The 17,213-nt window shown below is 36.0% G+C and overlaps 2 protein-coding genes and 1 pseudogene across 4 annotated transcripts; 1 reads left to right on the forward strand and 2 right to left on the reverse strand.

Annotated features, from left to right (window-relative positions):
* The first annotated feature begins 2,785 nt into the window (after positions 1-2,785).
* Positions 2,786-2,938, forward strand: LOC148915732 (U1 spliceosomal RNA; annotated as a pseudogene).
* A 2,290-nt stretch (positions 2,939-5,228) lies between these two features.
* LOC103336146 (NAC domain-containing protein 17) lies at positions 5,229-9,160 on the reverse strand. The gene is made up of 5 exons (XM_089053853.1): positions 8,678-9,160; positions 7,407-7,684; positions 7,000-7,302; positions 6,027-6,624; positions 5,229-5,776 (listed from the first exon to the last, which is right to left on the reverse strand). Exons 2-5 carry the CDS (start codon positions 7,458-7,460, stop codon positions 5,412-5,414), a joined length of 1,320 nt encoding a protein of 439 aa, XP_088909979.1. The 5' UTR covers positions 7,461-7,684; positions 8,678-9,160; the 3' UTR covers positions 5,229-5,411.
* Positions 9,161-10,489: 1,329 nt separating this feature from the next.
* LOC148915733 (uncharacterized) lies at positions 10,490-16,724 on the reverse strand. 3 transcript variants are annotated; one of them, XR_016127694.1, is made up of 6 exons: positions 16,497-16,724; positions 16,176-16,281; positions 12,891-14,541; positions 11,725-11,818; positions 11,115-11,525; positions 10,490-10,872 (listed from the first exon to the last, which is right to left on the reverse strand). XR_016127694.1 is itself a non-coding variant. In XM_089053852.1 (6 exons), exons 1-5 carry the CDS (start codon positions 16,601-16,603, stop codon positions 11,486-11,488), a joined length of 1,998 nt encoding a protein of 665 aa, XP_088909978.1. In that variant the 5' UTR covers positions 16,604-16,718; the 3' UTR covers positions 11,221-11,360; positions 11,466-11,485. The 3 variants fall into 3 exon arrangements, 1 of the variants encoding a protein (XP_088909978.1); XR_016127695.1 differs by lacking the exon at positions 16,497-16,724 and adding an exon at positions 15,392-15,493 and having other exon boundaries at positions 16,176-16,193; XM_089053852.1 differs by lacking the exon at positions 10,490-10,872 and having other exon boundaries at positions 11,221-11,360; positions 11,466-11,525; positions 16,497-16,718.
* Positions 16,725-17,213: the final 489 nt, after the last annotated feature.

Raw genomic sequence — 17,213 nt, forward strand, 5'->3', positions numbered from 1 at the left:
TTATAATAAATATCTACTTGCCAACGAAGTCTAATACAGTGGAAAATAACTTAACTTGTAGACCAATAGGCTCATGTTCAAATTCCAATAGCACCATGGCAGTGTGTGTGGCAAAATTTCCTTTCCCCTTCTAACTTCGGCTAAGAAAAGCAACAAAAAAGAATATATATCCACTTACATGTGGACGAATTATACCACTTGGACATACTCATGTGCTACACTATATTACTCGTAGTCACCCACTTTTGAATTTAATCTAAAAGTGTTTTTTTTTTTGGGGGGTGGGGGGGTGGTAAAATATGCTTCATTGAAACAGAAGACCACAAGCTACAACCATTGACAGCAGTCCACAAAGAAAAGATAACAATACACAAAGAAACTCCTAAACACAAAACAGGACCATAACAAAACCAGTCACAAACCAGATCCTACACTGCTCAGCTAGTACACCACTCCTTGCGGAGGACAAGGGAGGCCATCACAGGACATAATGACCACCAGGGAGCTTGGGGTCTACTGACCCAATCTTCAGCCAGTACCACTCCTCCCCGCGGAGTATAAATTAATATCATAGACGATCGATTTCTGTGCTATCATTTCAACTCAACTCTTGTTTTTTTTACTGGTTACTTACATTCGAAACTTCAATTCTTTCAGACAACAAATAAGATGTATTGACCCAAATTTTAATTTGTGAGGCTTGTTTTCTCATATTTTGATGTATCAATTCTTGTTTATCCTCTCTAGAGTCTATACAACCGGTTCACTACTTGTCATTGCAAAACTGATTTTGTGTTAAAAGAAGCAAAAAACATATTCAAATATATTACCTCTTGATTTTTGTGCCAAACAGAGATGAGAGAAGTCATGAATCTGGGAACTTTTAGATAGGGTAATCAAGATATGAGAATCAGATTAACTACTCCCCTTTGTTGCTTCCTTTCCTGATTTTAACATGGAATCTACATTTTTTTATTATTCCTTATGTGTTAGCAAACGCAGTGGAAGTTAGGAATTGGAATCATTCCAATACTCATGTGTTAATAAACACTCAAAAGTAGGAATCGGAATCATTCCAATACTGATACGTAAATATGTTGTTTTCTTCTCTTTAACTATTAAAAAGTGATTATTTTATTCTTCTGACCGATCCAGGGAAGGTGGCTCAAAGTAATGTCTTTCAGCATCAACTTCCAAGATGTCAATTCATTCTCCAAGGTCTAAAATAATAACCATGTAATTGAGTGGTCAAGTGATTTCGGACTTAGGTAATTTTTTACATAAATGGTATTTGATGAGATATCGAAATACTAGACGTTCATATCATTGAAAGACAATGTGCGGTGGTCTATACATGCAAACCCGTTAGTTTTGAGAGGCAACTTTGTAGGACCCACCAGTGGCGGACCCACAGAGGCGCAAGGAGGTGCAGTTGCAGCTCCCCTCGCCGGAAAATTCTGTAGAGAGGCTAGAGTAAGCCCCTCTTCTGGTGCCAAGGTTCTGCATCTTAGGTGTGTTGCAAGGCTTTTCAAAACGAGGAAGATGACTTGGGTTCATTTGTTTGCAGCGCAAACGACGCCGTCTTTGTAAAACTTTTGTTTCATTTCCTGTTAATGAAATGGGGAGTTTTGAGGCAATTCTTCTGACTTTCAACAATTTACTACTTTAAACTTTTTATTATTCTCCAGCTCAAAAAGCATTTTTATTATCCATGACAACCATGTGCCACGTAGATAGAATTCCCTTCTATCTTCTACCTGATAGAGAACCCACAATCCCAAAATCACTTCCCAAATCTCTCAAAGCTTTCTTCAGTGGAAAAGTGTTCATGGGTTAGTCTTGAAGATAAGTCATTATTAGTTAATATTTCATGTGGCTTTTATAGCTTATTTCTCACTTTTATTTCCCCCCTCCTCTTTATTAGTTGTATGGCCGATTGAGTATTTTATATTTTGGAATTGATTATTGTGCTTAAATGACAATTAGTATTTATATTTGATTATATTAAATTGATTATTATGCTTCAATAATAATTAGTAGATTTATAATTTTTCTTGTCAAAAAAATTGATGTCTCAAAAAGCTTACTCCTTAATGATTTGATGCTTAAGTGTTCGACTAAATGCCTCAAAGAGGCTTTGATGTTTTGTTTGTAATGTTATTTTTTTTTCCTTCATGAATTATGAATGACATTAGTATTGTTTAAATTCTAAGGGTATGTGGTTGTCTAAATTTTGTTTAGAACTTTTAGCCTTTTAAATATTGCCCCTTCCCTGAAAAAATGTTGGGTCCGCCACTGCCACAGATTGTGTTTCAATGATTCGAACCGTCTAATTTTTAGATATTCCCTCAAAGCTCATCTCTGTAAAAAAATCACTTGAATCCAAAATAATTTGACCACTCAATTAGATGGTGATTGTTTTAGTGTTTTCTCTCTTGAAAAACCGTGATGTCTTAATGGTTTTCTATTTTTTTAATTTTTTACAATAATGATATATTAAATAAGACTTGAAAAATAGATGGTTTTGATTGTTAAATAAAATTTGTCCGGGACCCTAAATGAAAAACCATAGTACTAAACAAATTGTAGCTGTTACATAAATTAGAATTTGTCATGCAATCAAGTGCAACTATCAAACGACTATTAGTGAAACTAGGGAACTTGCTTTGCAATATAAGCACAATTAGTAAAACCAATATGCGTGTACCTGTCCCACATTGCCCATGTATAGACTGGGGGTTTGAGGTGGGCGCGTATAAATACAAAAGGATGAGCATGTGTAAAAATACTTACCTGGACAGGGTCTATGGGCAATCAAGAAGGCCCATGGCCTAGGTTGGTGACCTCCATTGCACTTAGGAAGGGTGTCTGCCAATGTTCTCCTCAAGTAGGAGAGCCGATGTCATAATTTGTTCCTGTGGGCGCAGCCCCTGCCCAAATTTCAGTGCAATATTTTAAAAAGAAAGTAATTCTAGTGCCCAAATACATATAGTATATTTTAAAAGGGGAGAATTTGGGCAAGGGATTGAAATAGCATCTCCGCCCTATCCCGAACTTCATACTTGAAAATTTTCCCAAACTGATCCATTAGGGGTAAAGCCTCACAAAGACCCTGACCCATGAAGAAAATTATCATCCTTATTTATGTTTGAAACTTTCTCATTTTGCCCTAATTATTTTTATTTTTAATTTTCTCTTTTCTTCAATTTCCATTGAAACTACCAAATTTAGCAAATATGCCGGTAAATCATGACTACTAAAATTATAATTGTTGATTTATCAGTGAATCTTGTAAACATTCGAGTAAAGAGAATCACTTTTTACTGGTAAACAAAAGAATGAACAATCATATCCCTCAATCTTTCAACCAACAGCAAAAGCTCATTTGGTTTCTAGGATTAGATTAGATTGGATTGGATAAGTCACTAACTCTAAGGTATATTGAAGGAGGAAATGAAGGTAGAGGTGAATGATTCTCCACTTTGGGGAGTTTAGGAGAGATAAGTTATACGGTGTTGTTATCCTACCATTTTGTGGGGAGTAGATGAGATAAGTTTTCTTTATGAGTACTTCATCTTCTACCTTCAACTTGGTCAAGATTTTTGTCATTTCTTCCTTGAACATGCTTCAAATATAGGGAGTTATCCAATCCAATCTAATACTAGGCACCAAATGAGCCCTAAAAGTTTTTACTTTTAGGCTTATGTGGATTTTAATTTTGTGTCTATTCAAGTTAGATTTTTGCTATATTTTGAAATTTTTTATAAAAATTGACATTCATGAAATTAGAGCTAAACTTTGACCACATTTGATAATCATTTCAATTTTAGTTTTTAGTTTTCATTTTTTGTGCTAAGGTATAGAGGAAAATGAGAGTGAGAATGAGAGTGAGGATACGATTGAGAGATAGGATGAGAGGGGAGGGTGGGAGAGACGAGTAACAAAAGTGAAAACAATTTCAAGTATATTTCAGTTTTTAGTTTTTCTTTCAACTTTTGTTACTCATCCCTCTCATCTTCCACTCTCATCTACCCTCTCAATCCCACATCTTCACTCTCATTTTCACTACCATTCTCCCTGTTTTCCTTTTATACTCTAGCACATAAGATGAAAACTAAAAATGAAAAATGAAATGGTTATCAAACGACCTATGGTTCCATTTTTTTTTTCATGAAAATGAAAAGAAAAGAATAAGTCCGAAGCCCCAACTAACAAAAAAGAAGTCTTGATCTGGAGCCTTTGACTAGAGCATCTCCAAGGGAGATGTCAAATACCAAACATTAAATGTAAATTTGATGGTTGATGTGGCAGTTTGACATCCTGCATAGTTTTACACTCCACCCGATATGTCAAATTAAAATATTATTTTATTATATTAGTGTTGATTTATTTATTACTTTCTTAAATGAATGTATTTTTATATTTTAGTATTAAGAGTAATTCATTAATCAAGTTAAAATACTTATAAATTAATTATAAATGTAACATAAATACAATTAAACAAAAAAAAAAAATCATCTATCTCCACGTTGGTTGATGAAAATAACATAAAACAGATCAACATAAATTTTCAACGGTAAAAAATTCAATAATATAGTAGTGTCAAAGTGACGATAACAAAGGAAAAGAATTAAAAAGGAAAATAATAATGAAAGCATATAATGACAGTAGATACATGAAATAATAACAAGAAGAAAAAAAAAATATAGATAAGTATTAAATGAAATGATAAAGCCACAACCAGATGGGCAAAGAAATAATAAATTAATCAAAAGATGTTTGTAGCACTTGACGGCAATTTTGACAACAGAGGCTTCATTCGCCATTCCACGTAGACTATAGCAATTCGGTTGGAGTAAATTTCAGCTGTTATTTTTGTCCGTTAAAAGCGCCATGTAGGATTTGACATCTCCTTTGGAGATGCTACACTTCTTCAATGCCATTCCAAGCGGCTCTGCCTATAAAATAAAAAACAGTTCCTTTATTTGTTTCTTAGTCCTACATAAGGCAAGCTTGATTCTTAAAGAACATTATTAACTTTGGAGGACTATATCCATTAGATTTCGCCGTATGAAAGAAAAATGATGTTAAGACCTTTTTGATTTATGAATCCTCCAAATAAATGAAAATAAAATAAATCAACCACTGACATGCGCACGGCAGGTGCAGTTGCATGTGTACTAGGGTTCAATTGCAAGTATGAGAACGGAAAATAGCAATAGCGACCATGAAACACAATAGCCTGCAAGTTATATCTAGAATTTTCTATTTACACGAGAGAAAGGAGGAAAATTCATCCTTTACAATAAAAATTCATATAGATAATTGAAATCCTATGTTTCCATAATGGTTTTCCATCAATTTCACCATGATGAATATATATATAGCAGCAAAACTTCCCAATTAGAGACTCAAGCGGAGAGGCATCTCCACCATGGTCTGAGAGTTGCCATCAAAACCCAAAAAATGGCACAAAGTGCTACAACAACTGGAAGGAAGAAGAAACCTCTCTTTCTGCCTGCCCTCTTAGCTTCAGAACTACTACCTGCAGTGACATTAGCACTAACGCTATTTATTCTCAACCTGCTAAAGCTAGACATTCGTTCAAAAGCCCGATTCACCAAAGCATTCTCTGAAGCAGATGCAGGAGTAGTAGGTATAGATTCCACAAAGGCCCATAGAGCAGAAGAGAACTGACTTGGACCACCAGCAGCCTCATTGCCGCTTTGATTTTGATTTGCTTGGGAAGCAAAATTTGAAGGTTCATATACCACACCTAGACAAAACCAGATAGGAACTACCTATATTAGTGACTACTAATAATAAGATTTAAAGTTCGGTTGGACATTCCAATGTACCACAAAGGGGCAAAGGGAATTGAAATACATAACAAATTAGTCATGCCAATCACTGAAATCAACGATACATTAGAAGAATACTTCTAGAAGAGCTCTCGAAGCTGAAGGCATGCACTTAATAATAGATGTGCAAAAGCATCGATAATTCATCTCCATTGATATATGTACCTGAGGTTGAATACGAGAGACATCCCTGATTTGGTTCTGCTCTTTCAGTATGTGTCCACAGCTGATTGTTCATCTGAGTTGATTCAGGATTCAGCTGATGGTTAACTTGGTTAACAGCTGGTGGATTGGGTTGTAACTGATATTCAAACTGATCTACAATATTATTCCCCAGAGAATTCATGTACTGCTGATGAGAAACTGTTCCTTGATCAAAAGGCTCCATGTCATGAAAAAACATGGCTGCATCATGATACAAGTCAAATTCACTTAATCCATCTATCCCTTCAAACTGCAAGTTATCCACGGGATTCTCAATGTTTGAAATAGTAGGTTCAGGACCAAGGAGATCATCCATCTCCAAGAAATCCTCTTCACGAAGTATGGGAGGACCCTGCTCATGAATTTCAGGAGCAGATGTGGTGACTTCAGATGCCTCGTACCGTTGTATTTGGGATGTATCTGACTGTGTGAAGTCAAAGCTTGCCTGCAGATTGCCTTGGTGATGACTTGGATTAAACACTGTGTTAGGTTCTGGACATACAACTTCCCTGGAGTACAGATCAACCACAGTACTTTGGGTCTCTTCTTCACTCACAGCCTGCATAATGAAATTGCATAAAATTTATTATATGTTCTCCATGACAGAGACTGAGTGCACGCAAGACTACAAAAATGCAAAATAATTTAAAGCATAATTTTTTCTTATTTATGCAATCATATTTCAGTCAGCTTTAACACTAAAATACTGATTGTGATGACTATTAAGATAACATCTAAACCAGATCCACCACCTCTGATTCACCCATGTTTGCCAAATATGGCACAGGCCCCCTTGTGTACGACAAGCTGGAATTAAGTTTAACCAGAGATTGCCACACAGTATACTACAAATCTAATAGTCAATAACCATAAATAACTACCACTGAAAGAAAACAAAAGTGAAAGTAAGAGTAAGGAGAGACAGATTACGAACCTGAGGTATGGTGTAAGCGTAACCATTCATTTGTGGCAGCTCAAGCACAGCCTCATCAGCAATCTGTTTCATGAACTCCTCGATGTCACTTAGTGCAGAATGGACTTCACCATTAACTTTCACAGGATCAACAGAAATAACATCTACAGATTGCTTCACTGGGATTTGGCGATCAGCAGGGTTATTGATTACAGGTAATTCATCATCAGCCCATTCTTCCTCTCTAAATGGCGCCCCATATTGCTCTCCATTTTTGGGACCAGGTCCACTTTTTTTGTAGACCTTATAGAGAGCATAATATTCCTAAAAGAAGGGAAAACAAAAAGGACATCATTTTAGACTTCAATTTGCAGAAATATAGAAGAAATTCAATAAAATATTGAAAGAGAAGCTGTTCCAACTAATACCTGTACATTCCGGCATCTCTTGAGCTCTTCCTCATCCAAGGTATACTCATGCATCACCCAGTCAGTGCGCTCCCCACTAGGTGCGCGGCCTTTATAATACACTAAGGTCTTCTTCAATCCAACAGACCGTGAATAACATGTAATGTTACGATCCTTTCCTGTAGCTTTCCAATACCCATGTCTGGTCGCCCTGTTCGATCTTCCCCCATTAGGGTATTTCCGATCTCTCGGACTGAAAAAGAACCATTGCCTGTCACCAGTTTTCAATAGGGATAATCCTGCATATCATATCACTTTCAAATGTTAGTAACCAAAAATGCAATCAACAAACACTGTGAACTCAAACATAAAAAATTAAGAGAGCAAAACCAGTTATTGAATACATACAGCATAGATTAGCATATTGATAAAATTGCTTACGCTGAAACCAAGCTAACATTTCAAAACGGAGAAGCAATTATAAAACTATCTTAAATAAATCCACTTAATTGCTGAAACAAAGCAAAAAAAGACATTCTAGTAACTTAAACACATACCGTCCACACACATACACACACACAAAAATAAATGAGTGTTTAGGTAGATAAGCCTACAATCAATAAGAAACATACCATTTTCTTGCATGTTAAAACCTAGATATTTAAAAACCAAGGGCTAGAACATATATTAAAATACTTTACTCTTACATATGTGTATTATAGCACAAACTGCTGATACTAAACTAGTTCATTTGATCAGATCATACAAATATCATAAAAGGACACTGCAAATTCGGAGAAGTATGTGTCCAAACAACAAAACTGAAACTAAACAAAAACCCTGTTAACCAAACCCATTAAACGTAACCAAAGTATCTCACCAATCGTAGGCAACCAAACAAATCCGACAGGGCCAAATCCAGTCAATCAAACAAAAGATACTCCAAAACCAATCAACCAATACAAAACACGTCAAAAGCAAAGCAATATAAAAAAAACTACTGAAACTTCGATGACATGATCACCAAAGGTTGGATTTTTATCCAAACAGTTAAGATTAGAGTTTAAGAATTAACGCCAAACATTGGACTTTGATCCAAACGGTTGACCGTGGGATCAGGACTCTCACTTGTTAGCGCAACCAATCATACAAACAAAATAAGATTCGCACAAAACCGATTCCAAAACCAAAACACAAACAAACCCACATATCCAAATAACGCAACGATCAAAACCCCAAATCACATAATCAACAAAGACTCCCCATAGAAGAAAAAAACCATAAACCCATACCAGGAAGTTCCTCAGGGTCCCACTTATAGACGTCGGTCTCGGCGATGACATTCAACTTGAGCCTTTTCTTACAGATTTTGCGTTTCAGATAGTAGACGACGAGTTCCTCGTCTGTGGATGGAACCGAAACCCGGGCGCGCAGAAGCGGCCGTTGCGAAAAAGCATCTCCGGATCGTCCTCTGAGCCCATCGCTTCGCCCCCCAAAAATATCAAAACCCTCAAAGAAAAGTAAAACGATGAAGTTGAACAATAAATCAATCAAAAAGTCAACTTTATATCTCTGTTCGTCTGGATCAATACGAACAGAGAGAGAGAGTTGGACTGAAACAGAGAGAAGAACAATCTACAAATGACACAGTAGGGCTCTAGGGCAGAGAGAGAGAGAGAGAGAGATTATGCGGTGGTCAAACGAAGAATGGGGCTGCGGGTTTACTAGTGAGAGCGGACGAGAAGTTTCTTGGAATTGGACTCGCAGCGCTGCAATTTTCTATTTTTCCTATTTATTTATTTATTTTGAATTATTTTTAAATTTTTGTTTAAAATTAAGATTTTTGCCATTTTTGCGTGCGATATGAAGCGTGGTGGGTAGGTAACTTGGGCGGGTTTATGGTGCGGCTCGGTTGGACGATTGACTATGAGTCTGACAAGTGTGATGTTTGTACTGGATGAGATTTAGGGACCGCATATTATTTTCCTGTTCGGATGGCTCATTTTTTGTAATTAATTTCTGTCTTGAATGAATCATGGTAATGCTTTTTTTTATTTGACAAATGTTTTATTTATTTATTTTAATATCAGAGATATTTTTAAATAAAAAATATATTAAACTATATTTAATCTTTATTTATTTATTTTTTAGTACAAACAATAATCTAAATTACAAGGAGGAGAATTTCTCACACATACAATTATAATGCCGTGAGGATTAATCTTAATTTCTTAATATTCAAATGATGAAGTAATTGCTACAACTATGTATTGCTATTATTGGGTAGCGTTTTATTGCTCTCGGAGCTAGGTAGATTTGTATTGAGGATATTGGGAGTTTAAACAAAACCCAACAAGGTTCATCCAAAACAGTGTCATTTTGCTTGACCTGTGAGCCTTGCTTGCACTTAGAGAAACTGAAAAGGAGAAAGGAATCTCTTCCGCCCAGAATTTGAGTGAACACAAGTACCAATATGAATGTTGGTGTGGTGTCATGTAATCTTTTGCAGCTCCTGCCAAATTGTTAATGGCTCATTAGATGACTAGCCGTAAATTCTCTGATCTTGGAAATTAAGCTCGGGTTACTTGCTTCGGTTTTCTTTCAGTGCAGTGTTATACTTGGTGCGTACGCACTTTAGGGTTTAGGGTTTAGACCTCACTTTCACATCATTTGGAGTGCTAGATTGGGTCCATAAACTAGTATATTACCACCTAAAGCACAATGTTACCGTTTCCAGGCAAATATACTACCGGTACAAGCACAAACATGTGAATTTGATACACTTCCGCTCCAAGAATAAACACAACAATCGGAAGAGCACAGAGACACTCTAAATACAGATACTAACACCATTCCCACATGAAATAACCGAGAAAGACAGTATTTCGGCTTGCCTATATTTTGTCATGATTACTGGGGAGCAAGCTAAGCACATTCCATAAGAGAACAATGGACATTACCAGAGAGAAGTTACTGCTTCACTAGTAAATCCTACAAGAATAAGATGAGTGGCTGCGGATGCAATATGTACTTACAAGATCAACCCACTTATACAATAAAACACAAAAGTAGGCCACCCAATGGTTAGAACATACAGTTGAAAGTTTTAGGAACTGATTACTGCTTATTATGGACATAATTTCAGCAAATTATAGAAAATTTGCACCAGTAATTAAAGAAATATTAGTTACAAAGAAAGGTTCTCTGTATAAAGACAAGCAAAAAAGGAAAAAAGTTACCACCTATGGAAGGTTGCCGGTAGAGCTACAAGGCCAGGCATAACAGACATGCAATCACGTGGACGTAAATTCGAAAGAAGCTCAGGCTGGCAAGATTTGGATCGGTGACTTTCCTCCCTGTACGCCACCTTAACGTCATACAAAGCCTCAAAGAGCGGGGAAAGTTTTTTAGGCACTCTGAAACTGATTATCAAAGCCACAAAAAAATGCCATTATAACCCATTAACATCATCGATCTTCCATTTCCGCTGCAGTGGAGAGCAGAAAACAGTTAATTTGTATGTCAAAATAATCATTTACATTCTTGCTCAGGTATTTCTATCTTCCTGCCTAATGCACATGATTTCCAGGTGATCACATGATTATTTGCATAAAAGCATAAGCAAACAAAGAGTGAATGAACTAAAAATGACATGAGAGTTCTACATTGATGGTTCCCTGGGCCAGCTACAGAAATTACTTTAGTGTGGACGAGAGTCACAGGACAAACCGTTAACTTCCATCAAAATTTTCAGATCTGTGCGCATGCAAGCACCTATGTAGTTCCAATCATCTCGCTAAAGCTCAAATTTCCAACTGGACTGCTGACTGGCCTTCTTCCATGAGCAACAAGCAGTCAATGGAATCCCCACACAAGACCTCCTCTGCCACCAATGACGAAGAAGAATGGGCCAGTCCATATTAATTTCACCCTCATTGTAGAGCTAAGCACCTTCTTTCAGCTCACACTTCAATCCTGCCAGAATGGAAAGAAAAGGACAGGAAAAAAACTGCAGTACAAGCTTGAGGATAGATGTGAAAGCATTTTAGCATATTCTTCTGGAGTCCTCAGAAAATTCACCACGAAAGCCTCATAAGATGCTATAGTAGGCCCACCAACTTCCTTAATGCTTCTAATGCACTGCACATACAGTAAAAAATGTGCTATCAACACAAATATCAAAGGTTTTTAACAAATTTTTGTTTTAAGCTTCTACATATCTTCTATTTTACAAATTCAGGACCACGCGCAGTGAATACTGTTAGATGCTACTACAGCCTCATAAGAAATCTCAATGTATAAAGCAAAGTTAAGAGTATCCAGAAAAGGGAAGCACTACCTCTGTGGAAAAGAAGGTACTAGTTCCTCAACTACTCGAACAATTATAGAACCATCATCGTTTTCGTAAGACAATGTCTGCTTTTCTTCTACCACTGTCATGGGTGAAAAAGAAGTATTTCAGTTTTCACTTCCTACCACAAAGATGGGAGAATACAAATAAATAATAAATAATAATAATAATAATAATAATAATAATAATAATAATAATAATAATGAAAATAAAAAGTAAAACAATGTACCATTTGAAAATAAAAATTAAGTGTTTTTCAAGCACAAAAGAAAATCAAAACAAAGGAAAAAAGGCCTATTTAAGCCATTTTTAATTTTTACTAATACAAGAAAACTAAGAACAAATGCTAAAAATCAAGTAAAACTAGAGATGGCAGGACGATTACTACTCGTTCTGCAAACATTAGTGCGATGCTACTACTTATATGCAGAGAACGATCACCAAACAAATCTAGTAAATTACTAATTACTAGTTGACATTTAGCAAACAATTTCCTCAAATGATGTTTAGTTTACCATCTTCCGTTATTTGTTCTTCTTTTAAGATATTGGATACCACTGAGACAAGAAAAGCATAGGCATATATTTATTAGACATCAGATACAGTTAATAATTCGTCTATATCAAAACGTAAGAAAGTACATGTATTCTACCCAATAAAATGGTGTAAAACTTTCGCTTCTTCATTTTCTGTTGAATCGTCCTATGTCCACACTCCATAGTGATCTTACACCATGGAGATGACTCAACTTACACTGACGAACACCATTTTTAAACTTTCAGAATTGCTGATGCATGTACAATGCAAACAGACTGACATAAACTGAATTCCCATCATGTGAAACCTAACTACTAGAATTAATAGGAGTCCAACTTGAAAACGCCACAATCTCTTATAGCAATATTATAATTAATGAGAGCAGGTAAAATCCTGATAATTTGGGACTGGTAACTTTACACTCCAATACAAGGGGACTTTACACAAATAACAAAGAAAGAAAAAACTAATATGTGATTAGTATTAGAGTTTAGTAAAGAAGTTATGGAGAAAACTTATTGTGAATGATGGATTTCTTTTTTCTTCAATTTACTCCAGATGATATGAGAGAAGGAAAAAGGAAAAATAACAAGAACAAGAAAAGATAGTTCAGATACCTTCTTGAGTTGCACAATCACCTCTGAGATACAAAGTATCATCCCAGTTTAAATCCAAACCTTCTGTCTTTGCAAACTCCTCCAACATGTGACCAATGAGATTATAGGCAACTATGCTTGTCTCATCACAAACTTCTTGAACTGCAAGGTATTTGTTTTTACAAGTGGTTTGTTTCTCATATGTATCTTCTGGCTTGAGATGCAGCAGGTTTTCTGTGTTCATTCCAGTATTGCATTCAGGTTTATGTCTTTCAATATAATTACCATCTAACCCTCTTTTGATACTACTGGAGTCAAGAGAATCTCCTTGAGTGGACAACATGGGTTCCTGCCCCTCGACAAGTACACTTTTGTTAGGGGTAAGGAGAGGATAACAGTCATTTCTGGTAGTTTCAGCAGTAGGTGGCTTGCAAACAAATGGTGTTGACTCCGCGGTACTTTCAGCTTCATAAAACGAATCATTAGAATGAGATATATCACTTCCACATAATCCATCTTTCTCTAGCCGACCATTATTTTCGTTATCATCACCATTGGACTTATCATCATCATCATCACATTCCTCCATTTCTTCCATATATGCGTCATCAAAATCTAAATCCAAGTCATGGTCAGGGGACAAATCCCAAACAATCTGCTTTACCTGAGCACTCACATTCAGTATACATTCTACCTCTGCTTCAATTTCATCTTTTGTGATGCGTCTATGCGGTTTACTTTGTGAATTCCTGTTGATAACAACAAGAGTTTCTAATAACGCCTTGGGAATGGTATCCATATCACCACAATCGAAAAGATATTCAGTTAGCATTTTCCTAATTGCTGTTCGCAAACTCCTGTTTGACACTTTAGCATTTGGGTCTAACAGAGTCTTTAAGTTCTTCAGCTCTGGTATTCTAATTTTTGTTTTAACTAACCAAATAGCCCTAGCTATCTCATCCTGCAATATCTTTATTTCTGGTGTGAATTGGTGAAACTCTGTTATGGTGGAATTATGAAAACCTGGTATCAACTTCAGCGATAAGCCTACTACTGCCATGGCTTTGGTTAATGGCTCCTGCAGTTCATCACCTATTGAAAGTTCTGAAAGCATCTTTTCAATTGTTTTCCTCACTTGATTAATTAGACTGTCTCGATTCCAGCCACTTTTCTTAGGCCGTAATTGCGGTAGACTTTGTCGCCCTCCTTTAAGCTTTCTGTGCATTGCAAGTAGGGTCTCATAAGGCAAGTCCCTGAGTCTATCCAGCACCTTTCTAACAGCAGCATGATGAGACTGTAATCTGGAGGACGAAAATGTGATAAAATTATCCTGGAAATATTGTGGGTCATTGAGAAGTTGAGATATCTGTTTAGATATTTCCATTTTATCATTATGATTATCTTGTCTTCCAAAAACTTTTGGAAGAGATTCTCTGATAACCCTTTTCATCTTCCAACGAGTTTTCTCAAACTTCACTGAGCGTCCTGTTAGTATAACAGCAAAAAGGTAAAGACCCTTGTTAGTTAAATCATCAAGGCATGATGACAAGGCTCCGGATATATAGGGTGCGTCAAGCAATTTCATATCATCTTGAAATACTCTATTCCCTCCTTCAATATCACATGCTCCAAAAGCTGTGTCAACAGAAGATTTTACAGTCTCATAGAACATCTGGAAGACAGATATTTTGAGTGGATCATTAGTATATTCAAGAAAATATATTCTAATCAAACAGTTTCGCCATAATGCTAGAGCAACACAAGCATGGCAGAAGAAACACATAAGACAACTACGATCCTGGCTGGGAATGCGTCTTTACGAAACACTTAATCAGCAGCGCTTTTGTTAAAAACACCAATATATATGTATACATATATAATATATCAAACCAAAACTGCTTAACTAAATTTTAGTAGTACCTTAATGCAACCAGCTGACTGTGTTAAACCTTATATTGGTACAAGAAGAATGGCAATCATATTAAACATGCATGATAATTTGTCGAAGAATAAAAGTATAAAGTACTGATACATAGCATACTGAATTCTCTATTACAATTCCAAGCAAAATTATTATAGGTATTATGCTTAAGACTATTTAAATGTGTCATTGTATTGATTCTATGGTCCAGATGCCCCTATATACTTTTCTCTTCCTACTACATGATAAAAGCCACTAAAGTTCTAAAAATAAAATGACAGCATAGATGGACATCTAACTGAACTCTAATGTATCAAAACTAGATCCACTATTCAAGCATTTATCCCTAAGCTAAACAAAGTAAAAAAGAAAAAGTCATAAAGGAACTTGTAAACACGGTCACCACTACTCAATTGATTACATTAGTGAAAACTTTTTCAATAAGGGACAAAATCCTATAATATAGTTAATTTTTCCTTTTACACCAAAAGAGCACAAGAAAAACTGAACTTCACATTTGAGAACTTGCTAATCAAAAATGAAATGCCTAGAATGGGCAAATGATAATGTGAAATCATGACTCACACGTATCCCTGCTTACATGTATTCATTCTTTGGTTTCAAAGACCTTGCTGCTTCATCCAAGCAGAAAGGTTCCTCTGACAATTGACAACCGGGAGCATCTAGGACTACTATTCTGTAACTGGATAAAATGTTCATTGGAAAGTATTTAGTTATAGATGGCAAGAGAAAAGGTTTGGCTGCTAACAACAATTCCTCAAAAAATGAAAAACCCGCCAACATGTCATTGATAAGACTCAAACACGAGCCCCGTTTCTAAAAAATAAGCAGAAATACCATCTCCGCTGCAAATAGAGCTTTCGCTATAATATAAATATAATACAAAGGAAGACAGATAAATATTGTCCTCACCACCTGAGGGCCGGCATTGGGATCAAGCTCAAACTTTTTTTTCTTTTGATAAGAAGCTCCAGATTTTAAAGGAAACTCAAAAATAAAGAAGATAGCTGTATATGCATAGCTTCAGTGGGTAACTTCCAGGGGTTTGTTTATCGTCTATGCATAACCTTGAAAAGTGAACCATTCATAGCAAGTGGTTGTCTACTTTGCACGCACTTCCATGCGCAATTCTGATTATTATCAATGTGATAATTTACATCATTAAAGAAAAAGAGCATATGGCATTTTTAAGGTTCAACTGAGACTGCCATCCAAACTTTAAAACTTGAGACAAGGCCGACATTTCTAGATTCCTAAATTGTTGATAACCCAAAATATTCATATTCCATCGCTACGAAATGCATGAATTACATAAAATCTTCTTTCAAATCGAACACTTTAACGGAGATGAGAAATTAACTTACATCGTCTTCCCTAAGAAACGATTCCGGCAAACACGTGTTGTTCAAGAACTCACACCTCTCCAACTTCTTCTGCTCAGATTTGGAAGTAGGAAGCCCCAACAACCACCTGCACGGATTTCAGCAACACGTCGCAGAAAATTAAATAAAAAAATCAATCAATCAATCAATAACATAACATTAACATCACCCTCACAACAATCAAAATAAAATCGGGAACAAAAGGAAGAGCGAAATTGTCATAATTCACACACAATCTGGATTCAGGAACTCATTAATGGAAAATTGGTAAGCAAAAAGGAGAAAAAAAATTATTTGAATGACCTCCTTTTGAGCTGTATCTGCTTCTCTTGGCGTTTAATTTGTGACCAGAGGGACTCGCAATCCGTCTGGTAAAACCCCAAGTTCTCCATAAGCTGCGATCTTGCCATTGATGTCTGAGAGAGAGGGCGGGAGGATTAGAGACTGTAGGGTTAGGGTTTTAGGAGCCGCTTAATGAGCCGAACCACTCGGCTTTGGCTAATCAATTGGGAAATTGGTGGCTTTGACCCCACAGCAGCAGATATTGGTAAAATGTTACCTTTTTATTTAATTTTTAATTTTTAATCTGATTTTCTCACTCCTCTGTTTTCCACTTACACTCGTTTTTGTTATTTAATACCTTTGAATCAATTTGTTATTTTTTGTTATTTTTCTTTTCTATTCTACCCTCGTTCTACATTAATATTTTCATATGGGTACTCAATCAATGAGAGTGAATAAAACCCAGGATTTTGGATTTCTACATCATCATCGTAACACAACAAAACCCAAGCTTTTGGATTCTCCTACAGACTTGGAATGCCGAAATTTTTATATGAGAAGCATTCGTTTTTTTTTTTTTTTTTCTCTTCAATCCCTGACTGTTTGTACAATATGAGAAGGTACCCAAACAAAATGAAGGTATGAAATGATCTCATATGAAACAAAGATAACTCCATTAATGTGAATTTGAAACTCATAGTCTCAAACTCAATTTCATTTCCCGATTCATGTCCACAA

Source organism: Prunus mume, linkage group LG6 (genome assembly GCF_029339155.1).
Source record: "Prunus mume cultivar Tortuosa linkage group LG6, ASM2933915v1, whole genome shotgun sequence".
Lineage (NCBI taxonomy): Eukaryota > Viridiplantae > Streptophyta > Magnoliopsida > Rosales > Rosaceae > Prunus > Prunus mume.